Genomic DNA, 18,782 nt, shown 5'->3' with positions numbered 1-18,782 from the left:
AATCTTAACCAGTACACCAGATTGAAGCATTGAATTGCCTGATAGCAGAAAAGAGACCCAAATATGCTTCTTAGGACACTGTTTTTCAAATGGGTCTTTGGCTAAAAGAGCTCCAAGAGAGTATCTCCTGGAAGGGGGTGCAGAGGATTTTTCATGGCATCCATTTTTGCCATCCTGTTTTCCACAACAGCTTCCAGTGTGTCCAGGGTTCTCCCTGTGATGGTGCAGGCATTCCTGATAATTTTGCTTAGGGACTGTTTTTGGACTGGTAGAAAATTTCCAGTATCTTGCTTGCATGTAGGAGGTCCATCACCAGCTCTTTTGTCTAGCTAATGTTCAGTTTCAGGTTGTTGACCCTGTACCATAAGACGAAATCCTCAACAACCTTCCTGCTCTTTGACTCTTCATTATTAATGCAGCCTCTGATGAACAAGTCATCTGAAAATTTCTGTATATTGCAGCAGCTGGTACAGTGCTGGAAGTCTTGTGTACAGGGTAAATGGGAAAGGAGACTGGATATTTCCCTGAGGTACTTCAGTATTACACACCACCATTTCTGACGCAGTTCCTCCACCTCACAAACTGTTGTCTTTTGCTTAGGTAGTTCATGATCCAGGAAGTTGTGGGGTTGTCAAGATTCTAATCCTTGACTGTTTTCCCTATTCGGTGAAACAGAATGGTGTTAAAACTACTGGAAAAGTCAAGGAACATTATCTTGACTGTGGTGCCAGCTTTGCCCAAGCAGGAGTAAGCCCTGTGGCGCATGTAGGCTGATAGGCAAATTTCAGTGGCTTCAAATGCTCTGAGACCAGTGGTCAGCTATTTTAGTACCAGCGTCTCAAGGGGTTTCATGATGTTTGAAATAAGAGCAACTGGTCTGAAGTCCTTGGGATCACTGGAATGTCATTTCTTTGGCACTAGGACCACATCTTGATGTATGGCACTGTTGAATGTTTTGTCCACAAGGGGAGATTTGGCTGTTAAAATTACGCTTAATTTTTTTGCTTCAAATGTCTTCTAGTTCAGAATGTAATTAAGTTGACCATTTATTATATCTCATAATACAAGCATTTGTTTGTACTGCCATTGGTCATGTGTTTTTCAGAATTGTAGATTTTGAATTTTATTTATATAGTTAAGTACTTGATGTGGGTAACAGTGGTACATCAAAGGTCAAAAAGCCTTCTCTATCGGTGTAGTTTTTGCATGGGTTTCTATTGGCACATTTATCTATACAACCCCCAAAGCTGTTTGTTAGGTTGGTTGGTGACAATTGGCCCTACCTGATTTGTGTGGGAGTGCCATGCAATGTACAGTATGAACATCCTATTCAGGTGATTGTGTTTCCTGTTAATTTCTGATGCTACCAAGATAGACTGATTCTCCGTGTACCATATTTGGGTTAAGTGAGGTTAGGAATAGAGTAAATGGATGTTAAGACAAAAATTTGTCTTAATTTTTAAGAAAAGGTAACAATCAATTTCTTTTTTAGTCTTCTACAGAAACTATCAGTGCTATGTACATCATCCAGCCCCAAAAAAAGTATGTAAAGAAGCACTTCATTAAATCTCTTAGTAAGACGTCCAGAAGATCTCCGTTGACATCCCCAAAGGTAAAGATTTAAAACATATGGTAAGGGTTTTTTCAACAAATTGCTGGGGTATTTGTGCTATTTGCCTGTTTTAATCATTTTATGTGATATTTGTGTGCTTGTTTTTCCTCCCACAATATTTTCTGTGATGTGAAATGTGTGCATATCTGTGTGTGTGTGTGTGTATACTGTATGTAAAATTATGGTAAAACAAACGCTTGAAATGTGTTTAGCTACAAATTTTATTTTTCCATTCTCCATTTCTCTTTTAGTGCATTTTTGTGAATAGTTGCTATGAACTTTTCAATTACATAGATCGAAGCCAGCTGACAGCAGATTTTGGTGGATATCTAGTTTACTGCCACAGAAACTGGGCATTGTTTATTAAGGTATGACTGCTTTTGTAACTATTTATGCTTGAATTTTTTTTTTCTGACTAGAAAACCAGCGCAGTGAGATGTTTACTGTTAGTATGCAAGTTCTGCCAATTTTTGTTTTTAAAGAGTTCATAGTGTATATGAATGTTGTGAATTTCCCCTTGGGATTAATAGTCTCTCTCTGTCTGTGTGTCTCTCTCTCTCTCTCTATCTTTTTCTTTGTAAGTCACACACCTATTCTCAAGAATTTGTTGGGAAAGTTTAATTTTTGTTCATATCTCAAAGAACATGCTAAACAGTTTTAAAATGTCAAAATGTCTTAAAATAGACATTCTGTGCAACCTCAATTATGAAATGGTTTATCATTTGAGATTTACATTAAAAGGGGCTACTTTAGCTTGTACATTTCCTCTTACTTGTCCAGCATTTGCTCCTGACAGCAAAATAGAACCCCATTATGTAGCTAGTTAAACACTGGGAAAAGTACATGTGCATATCATGCCCCTTGTACACCAGCATAATTTATTCTTTTGCTTGAGGTTAAATTAACTTCAAATAACATAATTGAAGAGGAAAAATGTAAGCACAGAATAAACTGATATGTACTCAGTATTTATTACACTAAAAGTGATCCCACAGCTGCATTATCTGCAGATCATAATGATAAATCGGTGTCCTTCCCTCCCCTGGTCAGGGGGTACCTTGTTGGAAAACCTACTTGTAAATGAGATGTAGCATAGATGCACATCTATTGTTTAGTTGCCGTGGTGAAGCTAGCTGTATTATGAAAGAAATTAATCTGACCTGATTAGCAGCTGAAAAGTCGTTTGGTTGATTTTGTTTAATGTTGTTAAATTATCTGCATAGTGTAGGAAAAGGTCGCTAATTTCTTTTAACGTAAAGAATTCTGCATATATGTGTAATGTTTTTGCCAAGACTGCGGTTGATAAAGTACCTTGTGCACTGACTGATGTGTGTAAGTGCCAAAGTATAAAAAAACATGCCTACTGAGGAAAATAAGATGATGGTGGGTTTTTTTTTTTTTTTTTTTTTTTTTAATTTGTAATAGTTGCTTGTGCTTAATGTTTGTGTATTTTGTTTCATGTAATATTGCACCCTCAGTATGAAAGAAAATGAATGTGTAGAAACTCTCAAAATTGGGGGAGCATCTTGAGCCAGACTGTGCTTAGTCCTCCTTTTCAATGATGGCTGAGCTTAGAGAATGCAATAAAGCCTGTGCTTCCCTGACTTCAGCTGACAAAGAAAAGCTACAGAGGAGTAATGTGTTGTATTAAAGACCGGTTTTAACCTTTTTACTATACTGGACTTGGGAGCAATGTGTACCCTCTCCAGGGTCGGTTCCTGCCTTCTGCTCACTATTACTGAGAATCCTGAGAATGTCTGGTCACCTTTTAAGAACGAAAAAACATTTGGAGTATTTCAGAGCAGCTGTTAATCTTCAGTTTTATCATTTGCTATAAGCCCTTCATTATATAATGTACCAAAGGCTACAATGATCAAGTTTATTGTGATTGTATGTGTATATATAATTGTGTGTGTGTGTGTGTGTGTGTGTGTGTGTGTGTGTGTGTGTGTGTGTGTGTGTGTGTGTGTGTGAAAATATCACTGTCAAAATGAGAAATCATCAACTTGTTAAAAAAAAAAAAAAAAAACTGAATCTCAAGTCTCTACACAATGTGTGAATAAATTCACTGGATGCTCCAAGAATAATTTTGTAAGAGTAAACTGCCAGTTCTTCAGTAATTTTGAACGGAAGTGCTCCACCTAGAGCACTGTCGGGCAACAGGTGCACCGTGGAATTTTCTAGGGGCGCCGCAAAAACTTTTGTAAAATATTTTAAATTGCTAGTGTTTTTGAACTTTTGGTTGATTTAAAAAGATACATTTTTTTTTTTTTTTTTTTAAAAACATTATGTTGGAAAAACATCAGATTGTTGAATAAACGAATGTAAGTTTAAAATTTTCGATGTTCTCCATTCATCATAATATCAACACCAGAGGTGTCAAAAACACATCTCGTGAGACTTAGTCACGCAGTTAGAAGATCTCGCTCATTGTACGGATAGAAGAAGGCGGAGCAAATATAGAACGAGAAAATACGAACGCTACATTTCGGCTCTTGACGACGAGAGGGTATCGCTGCAGTTCTCACCACTTAATCGTCTGAGTATTACTATGGAAAAATTAACCTTATTTTCGCTCTGACGCCGCTGATCAACACAGTAAACTTTGTAAACTCCGTGACCTTTTCCAGTTCTTTGTGGTGAAAAACATTTTGTTGTGACGCAAGCAATCGATACTTCCTTGTAATTTAATTCTCAACAATTATCACTCGCTTTTTATTTACGGTAATTTTAATTAAACTTTATCTAGAAAAATTCATACATAGTTTTTTGGGAGTTTTTAGAATAAACTTAGATGGAGAGATTTCTAATTAGAAAAGATGCAAGTGATAAGATAAACCGAACAAGAACAGGCAAGATGAAGAAAACTGTAACATCAACAGGTAATAAGCGGAAATACGATGATTATCTTAAATATGTTTTCATTCCATCTGATGATGATCCGTCACTGCATCGCCATACATATGTGCTGAAACACAATCTCAATGTTCACATTAATTAAAGATTTATCCTTTGATTCCTTTATTAATAAAATGTCTTTCACACTTGTAAAATTAACTGTTTTTATTGGCGATTGTCCATAGATTGTGTCGTCACTACTTTATTTATGGGCAGTCTCTCAGGTGCACCGACAAAAGAAAATTTTTGGACTTTGTGTGCTGCAACTCGAAAAAGGTTGCCTTTCACAGACCTAGAGGCTACAAAAAATTCAGTGTCCAGTCTGTTTCTCAAACTATGCAATAATGTTTTATTGCTTACATTTTTCTTTGATTCCTAATGATTTTTTGGAGAAATGGAAATGTTTTAAATTTGTTCAGGGGGGTTACAAATGAGCTGTATTGAACAGACTGCAATATTTAGTAAAAAGCTGTACTGAGCTCTACTGAATAAACTCCCCAATTCTTGCCCATCCCACTATTTAGATAACTAAAATTGTCTCAAGGAATAGTGCAGTAGGTCTTGTTCATCCAAATCATGAAGGTGAGCTAACAATGTATTAGACACTGGATAACGGTGATCATTTACACTGAATACTCCCTAACTTCAAAGTGGGTGGGTAAAAGAGAATAAATATATCAGTGTCTAAGGCCTTGAAGCATAGTTAAGAAATATGTCATGTAAGATTTAAGTAGAAGGCAATATGAGATTGGAGTATATTATCACCCTTTTCCAGGCAAGATCTAATCCTAAATACATATTGGAGAAACACCATCATACGTGGTATGTGTGATATACAAGTTCGGTGACTTCAGTCGTGAGTTTGATGTTAAGTGACTGGTATGTTCCATTGTAAGTTTAGTATCATATAATGTGTGCTTCAGTTTTAGATCCTACTGATTTGATCATCACAAAATCATACTGTGTTCAGTGTCCTGTAAGGAGAAAATAAATATACAGTACTGTGCAGAAGTTTTAGGCAGGTGTGAAAAAATGCTGTAAACAAAGAATGCTTTCAGAAATATAAATGATTGCATTTTGTAAATTGATAACAATAAACAAAGTGATTGAACAAAAGAAAAATCTAAATCAAATCAATATTTGGTGTTATTACAGTACCTTTTGCCTTCAAACCAGCATCAATTCTTATAGGTACACTTGCACAAAGTCAGGGATTTTGTAGGATTATAGTCAGGTGTATGATCAACCAATTATACCAAACAGGTCCTAATGATCATCTATGTCACACGTAGGTTGAAACATAGTCATTAACTGAAACAGAAACAGCTGTGTAGGAGTCTTTAAACTGGGTGAGGAACAGCCAAACTCTGCCACCAAGGCAAGGTTGTGGAAGACGGTTTCATGTCATGGCAAGATTGAGTACAGCAACAAGACACAAGGTAGTTATACTGCATCAGCAAGGTCTCTCCCAGACAAAAATTTCAAAGCAGACTGGGGTTTCAAGATGTGCTGTTCAAGCTCTTTTGAAGAAGCACAAAAACGGGCAACATTGATCGTAGACACAATGGTCGGCCAAGGAAACTTAGTGCAGCAGATGAAAGACACATCAAGCTTGTTACCCTTCGAAATCGGAAGATGTCCAGCAGTGCCATCAGCTCAGAACTGGCAGAAACCAGTGGGACACTGGTACACCCATCTACTGTCCGGAGAAGTCTGGCCAGAAGTGGTCTTCATGGAAGAGTTACAGCCAAAAAGCCATACCTCCAATGTGGAAACAAGGCCAAGCGACTCAAGTATGCACGAAAACACAGGAACTGGGGTACAGAAAAATGGCAGCAGGTACTCTAGACTGATGAGTCAAAATTTGATATATTTGGCTGTAGCAGAAGGCAGTTTGTTAGTCGAAGGGCTGTAGAGTGGTACAATGAGAGTCTGCAGGCAACAGTGAAGCATGGTGGAGGTTCCTTGAACGTTTGGGACTGCATTTCTGCAAATGGAGTTGGAGATTTGGTCAGGATTAATGGTGTTCTCAATGCCTGAGAAATACAGGCAGATACTTTATCCATCATGCAATACCATCAGGGAGGCATATGATTGGCCCCAAATGTATTCTGCAGCAGGACAACGACCCCAAACATTCAGCCAAAGTCATTAAGAACTATCTTCGGCATAAAGAAGAACAAGAAGTCCTGGAAGTGATGGTATGGCCCCCACAGAGCCCTGATCTCAACATCGAGTGTGTCTGGGATTACATGAAGAGACAGAAGGATGTGAGGGAGCCTACATCCACAGAAGATCTGTGGTTAGTTCTCCAAGATGTTTGGAACAACCTACCAGCCGAGTTCCTTCAAAAACTGTGTGCAAGTATACCTAGAAGAATTGATGCTGTTTTGAAGGCAAAGGGTGGTCACACCAAATATTGATTTGATTGATTGATTTTTGATTTAGATTTCTCTTTTCATTCACTGCATTTTGTTGATTTGATGAAAATAAATGATTAACACTTCCATTTTTGAAAGCATTCTTTGTGTACAGCATTTTTTTTCACACCTGCCTAAAACTTTTGCACAGTAATATATATGTGTGTGTAATATATATACACACACACACGTATATGTGTATATGTATATATGTATGTATATATATGTATATATGTGTATATGTGTATGTACAGTATATGTGTATGTATATGTATGTATGTATGTGTATGTATGTGTATATATATAATATAACTCCTGCCTTTTCGTTTACTCCACTGCTCCAAGACTGTCATTGTTGGGCTTCCTTACTTGCTCACATGTCTTCCTTGTGCTGACTTCTGCTTTTCATTCCCTGCTCCACTGCTTCTCTCCTTCCTTCATACTTTTTCTCAACAGGTGCAAGTTTATCCTCAATAACTTGTCTATTCCGGTGATCACCATCAATCACAATTTCACCAACCCGTACCCAGTGGTTTCTATGCTCAGAGATTGCGCCTGCCTCTTCCATTGTCTTACTTATTGCATAGCCATATCAGTCTCAGCCTTCATATCTGCAGAGACATTGTCTTATGTACTGATTGACTGGGATGGGTTTAAGGTGTGGACTGATGACAATACAGGAGACAATTATACTACACAGGACCACTATAACAGTGAAATGTTGAAGCTCTCAACCTATGGTTCTGCATGTGAACTGATAGCTGCCGTGGAATTGTTTCATTGTCGCTTTCAAGTGTATAGAAATGGAGAAATATTTTACACCTCTGGACAACCGGGAATGCCTGTTAAACATCTTGGATTCACTGGTAGCGATTTGGGTAGTGGACACTTCAATGTTTATGAATGTTTCAACTCTGACAACATAGACACAAAGTTATCAATGAAACCTGTTGTATCATTAAAACGGTTGACAAACGCGGAATGTAACTTGAACACATGTTCTCCAAATACGAACCTGGTTGAAAGAAATAATGATAATCAAATCCTTGATAGCAACACTCATAACAGTGACAAAACAAATACATTGACAATCATGTTACATTATTTTTAAACTTTTATTTTTCTTAACTTCTTTAACACACTACTTCTCCACTGCGAAGCGCGGGTATTTTGCTAGATTATAAAATTCAAAGAAGCAAAAGGAAAAAAAAATCACCAAAAACACAAATACAGGAAACGCAAAAACCAAAAAAAGAATACAATACACTACAAGAGTACCACAAACAAATTTATGATAAAGACTCATCCAGAGCACTTGAACAAAGGGTAAACTAAGACTCGGAATATCAGGGTAAGCCTGATCGTTTGTGTGGTGTGTGTTTGTTTATTATACAGTATATGCTTACATATGCATGATTTGTAAATTAGCTATTTCTGGTATATGAACAAATTTACAAATCATGCAGATGTAAGCACAATGGGCTGTATAATTTTACTATATTAAGTAAAAGTAATTGCTTATAATATCTTGGTACTATGCTGCCTCCTATGATACTGGACAAGTAGAACTTTTAAAGAGAATACTTTTGAGTCTCCAGATGTACTAGTGAACCATTAAGTAGCAATTACATGTAATGCTTTTGTTTGAATTCTGCTTGCTGTCTTTTGCAGGAAATTGATAAGTTCATTAGAGAGTTTTTTGCTGTTGTCAGCAGACTGCCATCATGCGTCACAGAACTCCAAGCCTTAAGTCTGCAGTCTCTTCCTGCAGCTACCAACCTGGAGGAGTTTTTTTTTAAAAACGAAGATAAATGCAGCAAGTTAAGAAGGTACATTTTTACAATTTGTGTATAACAAAGGGAACCGTATCTGACAAGTTGATCATACTACTGCATATATTGGTAGATAATATTTGTGACCCTAGATGAATACAGCAGCAAAGGTGTAAGTAGGACCTATAGAAGCTGCCCTGGTAGGATTCAGTTATTTATACATCTGATATTAAGGTGTTCCAGATGTGTATGGCATTTTTTTAAAGCATAAAGCTGGTGAATAGTGAGGCAAAATGACCGTGCGCAGGAAACAGTACAAGTTGCTCTGGAGTTTGAGTTTGTGGGAGTGGGGGAATTAACTGCACTGTCAGTTGATCTGGCCAAGCCCTAGTTGGATAGAAAACCATCCTTTTTATTGGACATATTGCAGAGCTTTAGCTTTAAGACAGTGTACTGGAACATACTACTTACACCCTCCATATGCACTTCCCACAAACATGAAGGGACTGCCTATTTCTTTGTTTTTAACATCTCCTTGCAACTTGCCAAATGTCTCCAGGATTAAAGCTGGCATTAAGTGAACTTGGACAATTTTTTACTTTTAAATTGCTTTGAGTATTAAAGGTAGCTGTCATCCATTGTCAGTCTGAGTCCTCTGTTTCAGAGGTACAGAGTTGCAACTTTTTGAAGGTAGATTTTGGAACAAGGCATAAAAAAAATCTCTAGATGGGATTCTACTACATCACAGGTCAATATGCACCCCACTGATTGACAGGTCTATGTGCCTCTTAATTTTTTGATAAGCATTGTGCACAAATGGCTGTTAAAATTTTTTAAAACTGTAGTTGAAATGTTTTCTATGATGAGCAACTCAAAAAATACAATACAAATGACACATTTATTTTAATTTTTTTATGAACATTTTAGCCATGGTATTTGTTATAAATTACGTATGTAATTTAGAATTGCGGTTCTTCAGGAATATACACTCTGAGGAACTGTCTGTGCCTTTTATAACATGTCCTGGAATAAATTGTATTCCTTATTTATGGTGCATCCAGTGAGACCCCCCCCCCAAAACTGTGAATTTGCTTCTCTGAAATTCATTTTAGAGTGTGTGTGTATTAATGTAGTGAGCTGTCATTGTTGCTGTTTCTAGTAGCGTGGTGCAGGATTTTGAACAGGGGGATTTGCACTTTTTTTTCCTGGTCATTTCTTTCTTGTGTAGTTTGAACATGCATGAAGTTGATCACAAAGAAATGTTACTATATCTTTGTCAGCAATGTATTAAAATGCATTGAAGTAAAAAAAAAAAAATTGCATTAACCCATTGTGTACCTGTGTCCTATTTAGAAAATTTCTTACAAATGTAGCTTTAATTCCATAATATATAATTTAAAGTAAATAACTATTGTAAAAAATAGGACATTATAATATTTTGGTTTGAATGTTCTAATATTCTTGGCTTCACCAACTTTGTGCACTTTTTGAGTGTGAATACCATGAGGAAGGCAGTTGGATTTTATTTTTATTTTTTATTTTTTTTTTATCTTCTCCAAGGGAAGATCTTTGTGCTTTTGTAATTATACCTTCTGCTACCTCTGCAGCTCCACTACTGCTTCTCACTGCTTCAGAACAGAGTATCATTCTATGGTTGGCAGTACTGCCACAAGAACATGATAGATAAGACATACAGCCTGTAGTGGGTAGTTTTAGCAATATCTAGAATTTCACACATAAAACCTTAACTCCGTTGGCTGTAAGCTGGCACCTGACTGTATTGGTATAGTTTGTTCTTTTTGGCATAATGGACATCTTTTTTCAAAATAACTGATCTTTTTAATAAAAGCTGATGAATAGTGTTGTGGCAAAAAATTGTCACCACAAGGCTTTTTACCTGAAATGACGGACTCAGATGATAGGCAAACAGTCTATAGTTTTATTGCAATAAATCAACAATAATAAAAAACATGGACTCAACCCAATACGGCCAAATTGAGTTGAGCCTTGAATAGTTCCGGACTCAAAACTTATATAGTGTTTTCTTATCATTCCGACCTCACTCAAATTAACTCATTTGCTGCTTTTCTGACTCCTTTCTGCACCTTCCCAGCCTGTACCTCGAGTTCCTATGGGAACCATTATTATCTCCTGACTCCCCTGTTTCTGGCCTCTGGTACTTGTCTGTTGTTCATTTTTAGTTTTTGTTTTGCTTATTTTTGATTGGTCTTTGGCTGGGCAGATGTTCCTTCTTCCATATTTGGTCACTCTTATCACTTCCCTTTTCCCTTGGCCTTCAAGCTATTTAGCGGCTGAAGCTAAGCTTTAATTAAAAAAAAAAAAAAAAATAGCATGTACCTTTTATTTAATTCTTTACGTGGCAGGTCTGACTTGCATTAATATCTGCTCTAAGGTTAATGCTTATATATTTCTCTATATTTTTTATTTATTTATACTAATACATGAATACACTAATTTTTCTTTCCATACATTTGCATCTTGACCTCGTAGTATCGGTGTTTTTGCTGTTTCTGCTGACTCACTATTCCAGCTGGCCTACCAGGACCATTTTTTGCACATTTTGTTTTTGGTATCACTCAACAGGTGTTTTTTTTTTTTTTTTTTTTTTTTTTTTTTTCTTATTCCCCTTTGTTTCTGTCCTCGGGCAGTTTCTACACGGCATTCTCTTCCTGTTCTACCCTTCCTTTCCCAAATTGGTAATTCTGCTCCAAGCTTAAAAATAATGCAATAAGGCTAATGTTTTTTTTAACTATTTGCTTGACATATCTTTGTTTGACATTCTAATTTATGCTAAATCTAATGCTTCAGAAGCTGTTAATTTTATGGGTATTTATGCTAATATATACATTTTTTCTCTTCCATAATAGGTATTAAGTTTTGCCATTTTTTAGTGAATGGCAAGTTTCAGTAATTTCTCAGGTAGTTAGTATAGTTTTGTCTAGTTTTCAATATGCAACACAAGTTTTCATGTTACTAACTTTTATAATTGTAGCAAGGAATAGTGAATCTGAAAAGAGAGCCTACTACAATATTATTTAACACACACATTTAGAACCCTGCTTAATCAAGTAAAAATGATTCGTTGATATTGTCCACAAGTAGTAAATGGTTAGATACCAGTTCTCCCAGCAAAATGTTCTGGTTATTTGCTCAAAAATTGGGTGACAAGACTTTCACATTATTATAATGTATAATAATGCTGAAAAGACCCCAGTGCAGGAGTCACAGCTCCAGTCCTAGAGGGCCGCAGTGGCTGTAGGTATTCATTCGAGCCTTTTTTCTGAATTGATTAGTTTTTTCTGCTTAACTTCTTTTGAATTAATTTTAATTAGCTTGCCCTTGAAGATGCAGACTCCTTAATTGTTTTTCCTTAATTAGGAGCCAAATCATGAGATACAAAAATGAGCTAAAACATTCCCAGCTGTGTCCATCATAAAATATCTGAAAATAAAGATAAAGGTCTTGGGAATGTTGATCTGCTCAAGTCCTCAAAACATTTTAACAGTGGTCTTCGAAAAGAAAGCATCAATTTTGAAATATATGCTATTGAACAAAGAGCAGCAACAAGCCATGGAATTAAAGAACAGGTCTGATTAACAGCCAGAATCGGCACCTAATTAAGCCACTGGTTGGAGTGAAATTGTTTGGAGTTTGAGGTCCTGACTTAGTTGGTCTTCTGTTGTCTCACTCACTTCCCATTTCATTTTTGTTTAGGTGCCATTTAAGGAAAGAAATGAAGCAATACAGAGCAACAGTGAAGAAATTCAGGGGAGCAAAGCTTAAACAAGTTAAAATTTAATTCAGAAGAAGCTCAGCAGCAGCACAAATAGTTCACAAATTAAGAAAAGGGTTTCAATGAAAAGTGGTAGCCACTGCACACCTTCAGGACCAGAGCTGAGGATCCCCTGCCTTAGTGTATAGTAAAATCCCTTTCAAAAGGTCTGCTGAACAGTACCGTGCCTGATATACCTCCCTTGAGAGGTATACTGGAGGCCAAATCATTTGATTCCCTAATTATTTCTATTGTCTTCTTTCTGAGGAAGCAGTGACTCTCTTGGAGGTTCTTTCAAATTATTCCCTATGAAGAGCAAGTACAATGACCTTATTTTTGGCTGCTCATGCCAACAATCTTGTTGATTAAGTCACTATCTAATTAGAAACACTGAAGGGAAGCTCTGTCAAGGGACACGTTTCCAACTTCATCGCCATCTGACACAACTGCAGTAGGCCTGCTACAGATTACATTTCCCATGATTGTTTATGCTTTGAGCAAGATCATGAAGCTTAACCTCTCAAAACACTTGACATAAGTTTTCTTCAGGCTCTGATAGAGAGCATGGCATTTAATTTAACAAATAGCTTATAAAATTCTGTGTAAGCTCTTGTGGTAAAATTTTTATGAAGCATTATAACAGTGCACTTTACACAGTACAGAATATCAAAAAATGGAATTGACTGTCTATTTTTAATATTGATTCTAGGGAACTTGGTCTTGATGATTTGTTGATTCATTGTGAGCATATCGTGGAAAAACTCAAGTTTCCAGATAGGGACCCATGCTTCCAATCAATGGCAGGAACTGTTCTCTTTTCTCATGTTGCCTTTGAAATGATAGAAAATTATGACAGGTAAGAGAATATTTTTAAACTGTTTTGCCATGTTTAAGCAAAGTAATTCAAGGTTTCCTGGCCCTTTCTATTAAGTAATAAGCATACTATGCTGTGTCAAAAGACAATCAATGGTGTCTTGGAGGTCCATTATGTGAGAGATTCTAGAGCTGGTTTCTAACTTTGTTGAAAAGAGATTTCATTAATATGTAATTTTTTTTTTTTTTTTTTTTTTTTTTAACATTGAGACTGTAAGTAGGAACCTCTTACCTTTTGTCATCTAAGCACACAGACCCCTTCCCACCCTAAAACCCAGTTGTTTAATGGGTTGTAGTTTAAATGCTTTTGATCAATAGCATATGTGTGCTACTTCTCCAAAATTGTTTATGCCACTGAATGTTTTTTGATTTGTATTTTCATCCATTCCTTTGCAGTCTGCTTAATCTAATTTTAGGGTTTGTGTGGAGCTTGAGCCTATTTCCACAGCATACATCACAAGGCAGGAAATAATGCAGTGTGTAGTGCCACTACATCACAGGGTACACTCAAATTTGCTGATTCTATGCTAATTTAATTGTTAAACTAAATGCAGGAACAACTAAGGTACCAGTGGGCAATCCTATGTCCGCAAAGTGATTTGGATCAGGATTGAACTTTTACCTCCTAAAGCTATGATGTGGCAGCACTAACCACTGTGCCTGCTTTGTTCACAATATTCAAAATTTTCAATGGTGAAATACACCCTTTAAAACTCCTCCCACGTGTTTTATCCAAAAGTAGCAAATGTGGGTTTAAATGTGAAGTTGGAGCCCTGCCATGTTGATTGTTTTGGTAAGAAATTGCATGCATGAGTTCTCCTTTTAAATCTATTGTTTTTATGTATGCAGTCATGGTATAGTTGATGTCTTGGGCAACCCAGTGCATAGCCAGCACATCTCGATCACATCAATTCACTGACATGGTAATTGACTATCCATGAGTTTAACAGGAAGAACAGATTTTCAGAGTTATCAAATACCTTTTTTTTTTTTTTTTTTTTAAGGTAGTGTCTCTGAGGAAATATTGTATATGCTTAATGTTCTTCTACCGAATAATTGGTTAAATTTGCACACTGACAAGAATAACATAAATATATTAAGACTCGAGTGTCATCTGTGAAAACTTACTGCATAATTAGCAGATTAAGTCCCTCTGTTTTCACTATTTTGTGTGACCCCAGTGCTTTGCACGAAATATTGTTCAATACTACTCAATGTATTTTGAAATTAGCATAGTTTGTATTTTTTCCCTCCAGGTAGCTATTGATCACATCAGTTTTTGAAGTACATCAGTCGGTATATATATTTGGAGTGCCTTGTTCCTTTTCTTAAATTTGGATTTCTGTGTTTCAGGATAACTTTGGCAGTGGAGAAGTTGGAGTTACTCTGGCAACTGGTTCTTTGCAGAATACAGATTCCACTAAAGAACTTCCAACATAAGTCTGAGGTGGAACAGGTATAACAAAGCACTAGCTCCCAGTTCCTAAAAATAGTACAGCATGTTTTGGTATAAAATGCAGTTGTCCATTCAAAGGGTGTTTATATATAAAGAAAGAGATGAAATAGTTTGCTCTCTTGTGCTTCCCCAGTGTTACCATTCATTTATAGTGGGGGAGAATGTTCAGAATTCATATTAAGATCAGTTGCAAGAGCTGTTTAGATTGCCTGCAATTTGATCAGTTGCTGTGTTTCAGGTAACCAGTTTTTTTTTTGTTTTTTTTTCCCCCCCCTAACTCTAATAGATAATGGAACACATTACAAAATTCACATTGGAAAAGGTCAATGTGTACAAAGTACTTATTGCAAGTGATAAAAAAGAAGCTGAAATAATAAAGACTGAATTTGAAGAGAGTGTTTATCTGCCAGCCATGGTGAGTACTGCATGTCATATTAAGTTGTACTGAAGTGTTTGTTTTGATTTAGTGTGCATGTTCATAAAATCCTGTAATGAATTTAAACTTAAACTGTTATTAGAACACAAATGTGTCCTTAATGCAGATTTTTCTTTGAAGGAGCTGATTCACTATGCCGAAGAAGTATTGCTTCAGCATGCTCATCTTAAGAGGCTTGCAGAGGGCGATTTCGCAGGACTAGAGGATAGCTGTTGTGATAGTTTGAAAGCTATAAAGGAGAGATTCCACATGGCAGTTGACCTTCCATACAGCACCTTGAAAGCTGTATATGACTTTCATACCCTTCTAAATAAAGTAGGTGTTTTTGTTCTAACTTCATCATTGTACATGGTTTGTAAATACTATTTTTTATGACCCAAGTGATTCATTGTCACCTAGAAATGTTTGCTCTTCTACTCTTTATAAAGTATGAGTGCATTGACATATTGTAATATTTTTTGGGAATGGCTTAAAATGTGACAGTTTTGTTGGTCATTTTTAAATTACAATAACTGGATGTTCTGATTTGACATTATGCTTAAAAAGAGACGAAAACTACTGCTGCAGTTTTTCATTGTGTTGAATTGCTATTTTAGCTGCTTTTGCTTCTTAATCCAAGGTATCAAGAGTCTTAAGTAAACTGCACCTATAAAGTTATTTGCCGCTCATTCACATTATGTATAGTAATAAATTCGGCATTACAAAGTGAATTAGTGGTAATCCTACCACGTTCAGTCCCTTAACCTGGAACAAAATAGTGTATCACATTGACATGTTTACATTATCCATTAAGCCTAGTTCTAGGGTAAATCTTAAAACTGTTTCTTTACAATGTGACAGCTATTTATTCTTTCAGGGAAATTTAGTCTAGTCTAGTGTACTCTAAAATGAAATTTCAAGGTTAGTGATCTGTGAATAATAGAAAAGTGTTTTTGTTTAAAATAATTGTAGCTTACTTTTGACTGCCATTGGAAAATTGACTTTGTTGCTCAAATGGCTGTGTTCAAAAATTCCAAAGACTTTTTTTTTTTTTTTTTTTTAATGGACATGGTTTATTTTTTAACAAGTATATTGTGCCAAGGAAATTGTTAGCTGTGAGGAAGAATGCACATCTGCTGATCTTTTTGTGACTGTCCACATTACTGGTAGAAGCCTTCACTTCTCAGACTGAATCTGATCTTGAAGCTGGATTAAACTTTCCTTTGGACCAGGGGTTCTCAAGTTCAGTCCTGGAGTACCATTGTGGTTGCTGGTTTTCATTCCAGCAAGCAGTTGTTAACTCCAAGAATCAACTCTTGTAACTGATCTAATAGTTTAATTAGCTCTGATTTACACTTGTGTTGTGTTTTAGAAAAATGTGCTAATGAGATTTTTCATTTAAGAAAAATTCAGATTTATTTTTCCCCATAGCTTTAAACACTGAAGAATATGATTAAATGACATTATACAAAAATGCTAAGTGAATTAATGTGCTCCCTTTAATCGTATTCATATTGTATTGATAGTTAGCTTAGAAATTCTGAAAGTTCTTTAACAAAAGGGAAGCATTTTAAAACCAGGATCTAGAGCTGATGCTTGTTGACAGTGGCATTGAATGAATGGAACATAAGAAAAAGAACCGCCCATTGTGACTGATAACGGCGTTGTTATGGAGCTACTTCAAGTCTGCTGCTTTGAGTACACACTCACCTTTTGTATCACAGGATGCTCTAAAAATTCTGACAGTGGCCTGCTTGCTTTGCATGGTGAGGTGCATTGTAGGGTCTCTTATCTTTACAGCTAAAAACTGCTATAAATTTATTTTTTGGGCACAAAGCGAATTAAACTGAAGCTTGAAGCTAAATGCTGTCTGCAGTGCAGATTGTTTAGGCCGTACTCGTTTGGATGTCGACTGAGAACATTTCTGAGTGATGTTGGGATAAGTGATTTCCCATATTTGTTGTGTTACAGCAGTAAATTTTTCACTTGCACAGCATAAATATGGCTTTACTTTTATCCAGTTCTTTACCAATTCAGTTTGAATCTGTAGTAAGTCCACAAATTTTACGTTTCGAAGACCCTGATTTCGGTTAAAGAGAACATACATATTTTATTTGAGGTAGTAAAGTGCTTGACAGGCACATTACCACCATCTACTAGATTGGACGGCAAAAACTGACGTAGATTTTTGCTTACATAGTAATTGAGCAGGAGATTCACGAGATTGATCTTGAGATTTTAAGAATCAATATCTAATTGTTTAAATGAAAATAACGATTAATTGGGAAAAATCAATATTTTTACCCAGGCCTATGATGTAATATACAATAAATAAGTTAAATGTATTTGATCTAGGATTTTCTGGAAACTATCCTCCGGTTTCTATAGGTTTTACATGTTGTAAATTTATTGTCAAATACAGTAAATGGCAATATGGTCATGAGAGCTAAATGCTATAGATTAGAAATAACAAGTAGCCACACTTAAAGCAATTTTTATTAGAGTAACCTTAACTGTCATATTGTATTGACTGAAATTCAGGTTGTTAAGTTTCATTACATGAACTTTTACATATAGTGAAAATTGAGAGAGATAGAGATGGTTTTCAGATAATAGAAAAATTCAAATGCATCACATTTAAGTTGTGTGTGCTAACAAGGAGTAGATGCTATAGCACAGTTGTATTCTTTTGAAAAAGGATCCTGGTGTTCGGATTTACATTAGTGCAGACTCTCGTATATCATCTGATTATAAGCATTTGCCCTTTTAAAATCTGATTTCTTTGTTGGTACTGCACCAAAGTTAATTGCTGCATAAAAATAGTCCATATGCCACCTCACAAATTGCCAGCTACAAACCTACATGCTGCAGCAGAGTACAAAAACATTTGGCTGTTGGTCTGTTTTGGCCTGGATTATTTCTTTCCTGTGTTTCATCAGTGGAACAGCTTTGGATAGAGGGAAGGAGATGCATACTACAGCAGTTAGTGTTGGTGTTTTGAAATTCCACCAATATTTTGGATAACTGGAAAAGCATTTACCTCTTGACTATGCCCCCTAGGAAAAAAAAATGGAGCATGAAAAGGGATTACTGTCATTAGAATAGTTAATGGAGGAAACGCCACATAAAAATTAGTCTGCATTTAGTAAAGAGCAGTAGTGTGGTATTTGCTTTCATAAGAAACTAAGAAAAAGATCAATTTAGAAATGAAATGACTTGCTGAGTGTGGAACTGATTGCAATAAAAACTTGTAGCCACAGGAATCCTCAGGACTGATAAGAGAAAAAGCCTAGATCAGTAGTTTCTAATAAGTATCACTGTATGTACCTCTAGGCTCTCTTTGGACAAAGGAACCTCTTTGTTAATATGTAGTGTAGGGATATGAACTCCATTATTCACAATATATACAGTATATATTCATCAATCTGTGCAAAATATGATGTAGATAATAATACTATGCATCCTACACAGCTTTTCAGATTAAAATTATCTAAAATATTTCTGTGACTGGAGCTTAATTTTGAACTTTGCCATCTAGCAGTG

General features: G+C 36.0%; 1 protein-coding gene across 2 annotated transcripts in view; it reads left to right on the top strand.

Annotated features, from left to right (window-relative positions):
- Positions 1-18,782, top strand: part of LOC114648438 (uncharacterized) — a 77,225-nt gene that overhangs the window by 21,272 nt on the left and 37,171 nt on the right. For both annotated transcript variants that reach the window (XM_051925275.1, XM_051925276.1), the window contains exons 5-11: positions 1,493-1,612; positions 1,864-1,980; positions 8,602-8,759; positions 13,205-13,351; positions 14,722-14,824; positions 15,111-15,239; positions 15,381-15,575. In XM_051925275.1, coding sequence (XP_051781235.1) covers positions 1,493-1,612; positions 1,864-1,980; positions 8,602-8,759; positions 13,205-13,351; positions 14,722-14,824; positions 15,111-15,239; positions 15,381-15,575 — 969 coding nt within the window. The remainder of the gene's footprint in view (positions 1-1,492; positions 1,613-1,863; positions 1,981-8,601; positions 8,760-13,204; positions 13,352-14,721; positions 14,825-15,110; positions 15,240-15,380; positions 15,576-18,782) is intronic.

Source organism: Erpetoichthys calabaricus, chromosome 3 (genome assembly GCF_900747795.2).
Source record: "Erpetoichthys calabaricus chromosome 3, fErpCal1.3, whole genome shotgun sequence".
Taxonomy (NCBI): Eukaryota; Metazoa; Chordata; class Cladistia; order Polypteriformes; family Polypteridae; genus Erpetoichthys; species Erpetoichthys calabaricus.
Note: the sequence above shows the minus strand (reverse complement) of the source record. Positions and strands in the feature narration are given on the sequence as shown.